The 9,752-nt window shown below is 41.3% G+C and overlaps 1 protein-coding gene across 1 annotated transcript; it reads right to left on the bottom strand.

Annotated features, from left to right (window-relative positions):
* Window positions 1–1,462: 1,462 nt before the first annotated feature.
* On the bottom strand, window positions 1,463–9,275 carry stx2b (syntaxin 2b). The gene is made up of 12 exons (XM_044026509.1): window positions 9,215–9,275; window positions 8,943–9,105; window positions 8,787–8,861; window positions 8,601–8,700; window positions 7,515–7,589; window positions 7,325–7,398; window positions 6,964–7,072; window positions 4,736–4,809; window positions 4,473–4,610; window positions 3,621–3,731; window positions 3,409–3,530; window positions 1,463–2,618 (listed from the first exon to the last, which is right to left on the bottom strand). Exons 2-11 carry the CDS (start codon window positions 8,979–8,981, stop codon window positions 3,435–3,437), a joined length of 891 nt encoding a protein of 296 aa, XP_043882444.1. The 5' UTR covers window positions 8,982–9,105; window positions 9,215–9,275; the 3' UTR covers window positions 1,463–2,618; window positions 3,409–3,434.
* Window positions 9,276–9,752: the final 477 nt, after the last annotated feature.

The following is a 9,752-nucleotide window of genomic DNA, read 5'->3' as shown; positions in this document are numbered from 1 at the left end:
TCACCAACCACCAGGGTGCAGGATTTCAGCTGTGTGAACTGGGACTTGCTGATGGTGAAGACATTAAGGTTAAGGTTAAAGTTCAAGTTAGGCCAGTAGTAGTGTAGCAGCCCTATATTATATAGCCCTGTATTTAATAATGGCAGAGAGTCTCGACAGGTGCAATTCTCTTTATTTTTGTAGCACTGTGAAAACTAAAAAATAAGCACAGAATGAATTTAATTAATAACACTTACAACTGACACAAATATGACAAATCTCATTTCCACTGTGCATCCAAATCCAACTACACAGTATTTTCCGTATACAAGTATTTCAAAAATAATAAACAACAATAATTAGATTTGGCTTAGTTAACACAAGTTTAGTTACAATTTACACACAGACAACATACAAGACACACACCTCACTCCGCTAACCAAGGGTGCAAATCTCACACATGGCTGTTTCATTAACGTGCTGTTAGCTTGATGGCCTCTTCAAGGTACGAACAAAAAGGCACGTAAATACGGCGCAGGTAAGACTAATTAAGCACAAAACAAGTACAAGCAAGTAATAAATGTGAAAATAAAGAGTAATTGAACCAAGATGACACTGCGTGTGCTAACTTACTCCAGAACAGAGGCTCAGGTGATGTGAAGAGCCGGTGGAAAGAAAAGTTGCAGGCTAGCACGTTCCCGGGCTTACGGCGACGAAACGTAAACAAAGGAGCTAGCCATACAGGTTCCGGGGTTACAACGAAGGAACGTGAATAATGAATAAGCTAGTCACTTTCAAGCAGTTCTGGTTAAGATTTGAGTAAGTGAGTGTGTGTGTGTCTCCATCAGTACATTTAAATGTGTTACTTTAATACTTTGTTCAGTGAACATGTACAATTTCCCCATCTTTAAGTGGCTATATCTGTGGCGAAGAGGACGGCTAACCAGTGGAGGCAGGTAAAAAACAGTCGCTGTGCTTTGAATGTAACAAAAATAATTGTTTGCCAGGGAAATGGGACATTTAATTGGACATTCGAGTGGAGGTGAAGCGGTGACGTTACTCCTGCTGCTTTTTTATAGCGGTAGATAGATGTTACTGGAGCAGAAGTGTGCCCCAAAGAACGTGACATGAAGCCCTCCCGCTTTGTACTTTACCCAAAGTGTCGTAGAATGACTCGATGTAACCGAGTTTCTTCAAACCACTTAACTTTAAGACATTAAGGATGTTTTCAGTAACCTGCAAACAAGAATCCAAAATTCCTGCCCTCCAGGCGCTGACTTCCACTTTCTCCACTAATCCTGTTTGAGGTTGATTACATGGACGTCAAGCTCTCGGTGCAAAGTGCTCATTAGTCTTTAAGTAAACAACAGCCTGACTTTCTCGCCATATTCCTCTCTGAACAAACCTCTGAGGTGTTTATAGAACAGTGGTCTCCATTCAGGCAACATGTCATTTTAAAAGAAAACACACACACAAACAATCCTCAGGTCCATTCACTCTTTATTCTGCTTTAAAATGATAAAACACAAGGTTTGACTTAAAAAAACAACAACAACAAAGAATCCAAAATGTATCAAAATAGAAATGTGTGCTCTTGAAATCAAACCCATCTCAGAATTCTATCATACATCAGTTTTCACAGCTATTATTTCAGTCATAACACACTGACAGTTTGTTAAATTCAATTATTATCATATTAAATGTCATGTAGGCACGTTTGCAAGCGGGAATTTACCTTCAAATCCTCCTGAAAATCCTCAGATTAAACAGGAAATACATACTGTATATACAGTAAGTTGTTTTTTTTTAAAGTTTAACATTAAATTTACATGACGTACAGTAAATATGCAATAAATAAAAAAGAGAATGGTTGTATGATAGTCAATCGTTTTTTGTAGGAAACACACCTTTGTTATACTATACATTAAATATAAAGCCACAAGTGACACTGTAGCTTAGTTCAACACAATTATATTTTTTTATGTACAGAGAAATGTAAAAATGGCATGATTTCACATGGATGTACTGTATATGCAGCAGTGACAACAAGACCCCAGGAAGTCACCGCACCTGTAACAGCCAAGAAACGATCACGTAATCCCCCGCGCGATCTTAAAATGGCAGGTATTTTGTTACATCTTTGGGGGGAAAAAAGCTGGGTTTTTTTCAGTTTCCAGTCTGTTGAGGCGAGCTCTGACGCTGCAGGTGGTATAGTTATTTTTATATTTTCACTACGGCCTACATCACTCTGACGGAATCTCTAACAGTGATACACGATATCAAAAATGTACTGCGATACAGTGAATATTCAACATACACCAGTGAATACATCTGACGTGCTATCTCAGCTAAGGCACAAAAGGAAGAAGTGCAGAGAGGTCACTTCACTGGATCCCACCTGAACAGAACTGCTTTAGAGGATGAGGTCTGAGGTTCGCTGGTGCAAAGTGGGTCGCACACATTATGTTTCTCCTATAAAGTCAGTGACTGTTCTCTGCCTCGTTGCCACAGGAGCAGAACCCTGAAAGCCGCAAACCATGAAGTCCATCACTCGAAGACTCCGAGGAAGACGATGAGTGAGTGAGAGGAGGAGGAAGAGGAGGCCGGTGACGTCACACAAAGGCAAAGCAGGGAAGTGTCTGTCAAAAGATATTTGAAATTGAATATTCATAAAAATGCAATATGTCTCCAATTACATAATATAGCCCCAAGTTATTCAGTCCTTTGGTCCATAAAATGTTGATCAGTGTTTGTCAAACCCGGAAATGATGACGTTCTCGAACTCCTCGTTTTTGTCCACGAGCAAAATGATTCTGTTTTTAATGATTTATTTGTTTTGTGGAGCGAAGAAATGAAGAAAATATTCCTATTAAAAAAGCTGAAACAATCCGTACTCTTCTAACCGATGAATCGATTCTCAAAATGGTTGACAAGTCCTTTAGTGATCGATTCATCGAGTAATTGTTTCAGCTCAGTCAAAACTACTGTGGTGAGAAAGACATCAAACTGACTTCTTTCTCTCACGACTTGAGTTTGACATTTTACCTGAATAACTCTCAGTGTCTCTAACACAGAACTTTATAAAACTGCATTTAAATATAAAAAGATAAAAAGACGGGTCATGTTTTGCGTCCGTTTATCTCGCGAATTCATAATAACAGCTTCTTTGTGGTTAATGCAATATCCTTCTGTGTGTATACATATATATATACATATATATATATATATATATATACATACATATATATATATATATCTCAAGTTTGTCTGTGCAATTTTATTATTATTTGCACTACAAAACAACAAAAAATTAAGTTTTAAAAGAAGGGTTTCTTGTGCTTTAATGAATTCATGAGTGCATAGATGAACGGATGAGAAAATGAACGGATGCTCAGTCAGGGTTGTGTGTGTGTGTGTGTGTGTGTGTACCTCGTGCGGTGATTCCCAGTGGACTCTCACACGGGAGGTTTGGTTAGTCCGACGGAGAGGCCGACGACCAGTGCGACGACAGCGAGCAGGATCAACAGCGCGAAGGCGAGAATGATGTATTTCTGTTGATTTTTAGAGAAGAGGTCGTTACGTCAACGATGAATGCAAAGAGCAACTGAGCCACACGTCATGATGAGAGAGGAGCACATTACCCTTCGGGACTTCTTCTGGTATCGCACTGCTTTTTTGGTCTCTTCCTTTGCACGACAAATGTATTCAGCTGCGTTGGTGACGTTATTCTCTATGTTGTTGACCATGTCCCCCTGTAAGTCAAAGGATCACATTTATCTTATATACTAGGGTCGAGGACAAGGTTTAACCCTTAGAACACATTTAGAACACTTTTTTTTCCATTACTATGTTAAAACGTATATACAGAGGCTAGAAGAATCAATCTAGAGTGTCTTGTATCCTTTTTTCCAGCACAATCTATAGGCAATCTGATGAAAACGTTTTGTTTTTCTTCCATTTTCACCAACTATATAAACACACCTGAGCAAAAAGTGCTACGTTTGTGTAAAAATGGATTTGTGAAATTTCACTTCACGTGGCAAGTTTTATGAGCAAAAATAAAGGGAAAACGGTCTAATTTTGCGACCTCTGCACAATCATCACTTGATTTTGGTCTTGTATGCGATACAAAATGATTCATAACTTTGTCTCATACGACACATAAGAAGACAAAATAATGGATCGGTGCCGTGTTAGCACTAAGAGTGACTTTAGTATCATAAATTCATTTTTATTGTGAACTATATATCGCTCCATTCCAACACAGATACTTTTATTTTGAAATTCTGAGAAAATCTATCATGACAATTGCTTCCCCATTGTAGGATTTACAAAGGATTATCTTATTATTATTGTAAACGTTAAACAGGCCATTGTTTTCTACTGCTATCATGCTGTCAATGACACTTTATTGATGTATTTATTTATTTTAGGCCCAATTAAGAAATGAATATATCAAATAAAGGATGAGATTTTACACCCGCCGTCGTTACCTGAGACTCGACCAGCATGGCCATGTCCATGAACATGGCGTGAAGCTCTCGGATGCTCGACTCCAGGCGAATTATGTCCTGGTGACGCGATTCTATCTCGTCCACGGCCTGACGTGTGATCTGGGAATCGGAAATGATCTAAGGGAGCGAGTTAGATGAATCCAGGTTAATATTAAATAAATGGATCAGAAAACACACTTGCAACACACCTTTCCACCCACTAGATGGCAGTAACGGCTACGGGAGAGCATGGGAAAACTTACATCAGATGTGAATATTGATGGATTTCCACTTTCTAACATGTCCTCCAGCTGCTCGTTGGTTGTCACCCTTCCAGCTGAATGAAAAGAATTAATTATTCAATTATTACGTTTTGGTTTACATAGGAAGAAATTAACCTTTTAAGAAAATGTAGTAGATCATTAAAGAAAAAACACATTGGGCTGTATCTAAAACCAAAAATGTTGTTTTTTATTGTTATTATATTAGTATTAGTAGTAGTAGTATTACAGGAAGACACAAAACAACACATAACTTCACTAATTTACAGACCTAAGATATAATATTGATAAAATTGTTCATTCTAAAGTGAAATAAAATACAGAATGATAAAGAATATTCAGTATAATATCCCCCGTTTAATAATCCATCATCTGGCCAGTAACTGTTGATGCACTGAATGAGCAGACAGAAAACAGAAAGTCATCTGTTATTCACCCCCGGGGAACGTGGCCACAAACACTGCACTGCCTCCCCCACCCCACCCCCACTGCTGTGAGGACCAGCCGTGTTACATTAACGTACACTTTAGTGATTCGAAGTAACACGACGTTAAATTAGTGTCCAGAGGAGCCCGGCACCTCTTATTACCGAGAGAAACAGCTGCTGAAACTCTACAAAATGAAAAAGCTTTCTCTTCCTGCAGCCGTGCTTCCTGTTGTACAGCGCCCTCCCCTGGGGAGACGGCGCTCTGTGCAGGTGCTCGGTGTATGTCGCGCACCTATTGTTATGGCTGTTCCTCGGGGAGAGCGAGAGACGAGCACAGTGAAACACAGCACAGGGACAGCTCACTGACAGGCGACGGGCACCCAAACTGTATCCCTTGTAAATGGACGGCGTGCACAGTGCGGCCGTGTCAAATACAGGCGAGCGACGGTCGCACAGGCCGCTGAGCCGTTTCCCAGGTGACACAAACACAGCCCAGGTATCAGGCTCTTCTGCCTGGAGTGTGGAGAACTGGAGCCTCTCATTAATGCCAGGCCGCAGGGGACTGTGGGAGACGGTCCTATTTTTTGCCTTTCACTACAGTCTCATGTTACTCACACATGCATAATACAATGCGCCTGATGCACACATGAAACGTCAGATTGGCAGAGCCAGAATTTGTCCGGCTACAGAACGCGCGTTAGATATGGAAACTGATATAATACTAATTTATGGGTGTATGTTCCTGGTTTTAATTCTGCTGCTGTAGATACTGATTTTAAGATAAGACAGACGTTTAGTTGTCCCACTGCAGGGAAGTTGACAACGTTACATAATAAATAATAAACGTGCATTTAGAGCTGAATCAACTATTTTGACAATCAATTATCTGCTTTTTCAAGATTAAAGCAACATTTCCGATTGTTTAAGTGTCTTAAATGTGAGTATTTTCTTCGTTTCAAGAATGATTTTTGGTTTGTGGACAAAACGAGACGTTTGAGAACATCATCATTCGATCGAACGAGAAAAAAAAGCGACAGCTTATCGACAGTCAGTTGCAGCTCTACATGCATTCATCATCAAGGAGTATACAAATATAGCAGCTTATGAGATATTTAGATAATAAAACACAGAATAGCTTAATATTTGCGGTGTAAATATTGTCTGGGATGGGACGATGCGACGATAACGACGTCTCTACAGACACTGATATCAGTCCAATGCAAACCGCGGCGCTGTTAGCGACACATTTGTGCCATCTCGAGCTATTTTCAAAGACACAATCCTCCAATATTCTCTTCCCATAACGCAGAAACAATCAGCCAACCGCAACACGACTCTGCTCCGTCTATGCAAAGTGAAGTAAGTGATCTACAGGACTGTGTCGGATTTCACAGTTTTATCTGTCAGACATCCGATCCGGTGATTTTTGACCAGTAATCGGCTCGATACGGACGCTGAGTAATCGACACGTCAGTACGTAACCTATAAACTGATCAACTGTTTTCTTGTCCTGGTGCCGTTGTTAGGTTTGAGTCCATAGACGCAGGGAGGAAACTGTGTCTGTTTCCTGGACCTGGTCCCGGCGGCGTCTCTGGGTTTCACGTGTCACACTTTTATCCCTAGATTTTTATCACAAGTCTCGCATGTGCAGCCAAATTCAAGCCATGTTTTGCCAGCACCGTTATTTCCTTAAAGCGTCCGGAACTGTTGCCTAAATATGGGCCACAATGTGTGTGGGGGGGGGAGGGGCCCCTCCAGGGGGGTCCATTTTTTTGTCACTCACTTATCTCCAGCTGTCTCTGGATCCTTCCTTTGCTTCTCTCCCGGAAGAACACTTGCGTCTCGTTGTACTGGGTCATGACCTCCACAAACTTCCTGGACAGCACTGTGTGCTGAGGACGAGGGAGAGAGCGTAGCACAGAGGATGAAGAATAAATGATATAACAGGGAACTACGGTGGCCTTCCCAGACCAGAAAGGATGTTATTCGTCTTTGTTTGTGGAGTAAATCCACTTGGGCTTGATGTGGAAACACAATGTGTGAATCCAGACCCTTGCTTAAAGCACATATAAAAGGCTGATTGTGAGCATACAAACTGGATTGATCCACGCACATATCCCTCTAAATCCCCACGTGCGCTGTACCTGCGTTTTCTGGATCCTGAAGTCGACAGAAGACCGGTTGGTTTCATCATCCTTGGGCATACTTTGCTCCATGGCTACAGAGAGAGAGAGGGGGGAGAGTCATTGGTACAGCGTTACACAACAGCTGACCACATGGCATCGTTGTGTTATGTTGTTTTTTTCTTTTTTTACGAGTGAAAAATCCACTGACATTTGAGTTTGGTTCGCACCACGTTGGCGTTGCCCTTGATGTCGTTGGTCAGCGCGTAGAGTTGATCCTTTGTTCCTTCAAAAACACACAGACAGAAGACGACGTCAGTCTGGGTTTGTTTTTGAAGAGAATGAAAAGAAAAGAAGAAAGAAAAAAAAACACTCTCAGGGAGCCTCCCTCCTGTAAATATTGGATTTACTGTAACTTCATCACGTAACTAGGCAACGACCCCGTAGCAATAATGCAGCGATCACAAAGCGCAGGCCTTTTGTTACCATCTCTGGTGACCGGTACAACGACGCCGATCACAAATCACTGTAACACTTTCACATCAAACACAACCACGGACTGTGTTACCGTAAATAAAGAGGTCACCTCGTATACAAAGCTTTTTTTTTTTTTTTTTAAAGTGGAAGCAGCTTTTTTTTTGCCAGAAAAGATTTGACTTTTTTTCTCACTCCAGAAACAATTGCAAATGACCACAATGGAGTTTTTCAGGGGGCAAAATTGTTTCCTTCACAGGTTTCCGGTCGTCAGTCATTTATTTACAATGAGGAGGAAGTGTGCGTTGGTTGTGGTTTTACTCTGTGCCACAAAAGTCAACCTTACAATTACACAATAGGCTACATTTTGCAGCGTTAAATTGACACTGAAAGAGTTAAATTACTTAGTATTTGGTCCTTATTCCAGAACTGGTGTTAAATGAACTCTTTCTACTCCATCTGTTGTTGTAATAACGCTGAAAGAGTCATTGAACTTTATCTTTTAACTGAAATGTATCAACAACGTTACATTTATTATTTTACTAGTGTTTATTTAAAAGGAACAGTCATATATAGAGAGAGAGAATGGGACTTTTATCTGCTAATTTCAAATCTATCCAATCTGTTTACATCTAAGTATTATTATTGTCCTTAAATGTACGTTATACAACTGTTTCTGACCTCTTCTGTCACCATCTCCTTTCCTCACCTTCCCCACACTCTCCCTGCAAAAAGCCTCCACCTCACTATATAAGATAAAATGCCGTAGTATAGTTCCTGTACATACAGATGAAAATAGCAACACAACTTATTTCCCACTTACTGTCATCAGGGTTGGGTGCAGTCAGGATCATGCTGTGTGTCTTCCTCACCTCCTCCACTTGATGGGAGATCTTATTAATGAGTCCTCTGACTTCTTCCACCTGCAACGGATGCAACAAAGAAGTCAAGAAACAGCACAAAACAAACAAACAAACAAACAAACAAAAGATATTAGATGTGTACCCACCCTCCTGAAAAAGCCCTCCATGAAGCCATCTCTGTCCACAGTGACTGCAACATCCTCATCGGCCTGTGTCCTACTCTGTGTGGATGGGGGGGACAGAGAAAGGGTCAGGGTTTGTCCTTTACCTGTCTCTGTCTCTTTAAGTAAAAAAGAACTTACAACGTTGAGTTCGGCGAGTCGATCCTTCATCACAAACATCAGCTCGTCGCCAGGACTCTCTCCGTGGCTCTAGTTCAACACCTGCGTCTTCCTGTAAGGAGTCTCCATGTGTAACACAGTGACACCGAGCCACCGTTCTGTGGACTGAGCGGAAACAGCCTCGCTGAGAGGAGAGAGAGGACAGAATTCAACAAGGAACTATTGATATGTCGATCTAAAAAAAAAGACTGTACGGCACAAAACTTCAATAAGTCTCTGTCGATAATCCTCACCGCACAAGCGCAACAGATCCACAACACACCTCTGCCCTGTGACGTCTTTCATCCAACCCCTCTCTCTCTCTCTCCCTCACGAGGGATTACCCACTCCACCATCATCCATTATACTAAACAAATACAAAAACATGTTTATAATAATTTAAAAAAAAAAACAACCTTTTTTTTAATCCATTATCCGTGCGTCAGTCACACGAGATGGTGTCATAAATAAATAAAACTGCGTGGCCCCTCAGAGTGGTGTTAATCCACATGGCCACACGGTGGCGCTGTTGGCCTTCTCTCGTGTGCGTAAAGGTGACCTTGTGCGCCTCCGGTGAGGCACTCGTGGTGGATGTGACGACTCCTCCACCTGTGGGAGCCTCCTCGTGACCGTCACCGTGTTCCACAAACTCCCAAACTCCAATCAAATCTGATTAAGATTGGGATTAAACACGCACTCCCCTTTGATTTGTGTTGTGTGTGAGGTAGCTCGTTCCATTCCGTGTGGAGAGCTCGTGAAAAGCATCACTGCGATTACGTTTTTAAGAGCGCC

Source organism: Solea senegalensis, linkage group LG5 (assembly GCF_019176455.1).
Source record: "Solea senegalensis isolate Sse05_10M linkage group LG5, IFAPA_SoseM_1, whole genome shotgun sequence".
Lineage (NCBI taxonomy): Eukaryota > Metazoa > Chordata > Actinopteri > Pleuronectiformes > Soleidae > Solea > Solea senegalensis.
Note: the sequence above shows the minus strand (reverse complement) of the source record. Positions and strands in the feature narration are given on the sequence as shown.

Bases quoted from the DNA above. Each gene is read 5' to 3' on its own strand.
- stx2b (XM_044026509.1), bottom strand. From the start codon at position 8,981: ATGTTTGTGATGAAGGATCGACTCGCCGAACTCAACGTT. The intron at 7,073-7,324 runs GTACAGCGCACG...CCTCGTCCTCAG, and splicing joins TCAGGATCCAGAAAACGCAG to CACACAGTGCTGTCCAGGAA. The intron at 3,531-3,620 runs GTAATGTGCTCC...AAAAATCAACAG, and splicing joins ACCAGAAGAAGTCCCGAAGG to AAATACATCATTCTCGCCTT.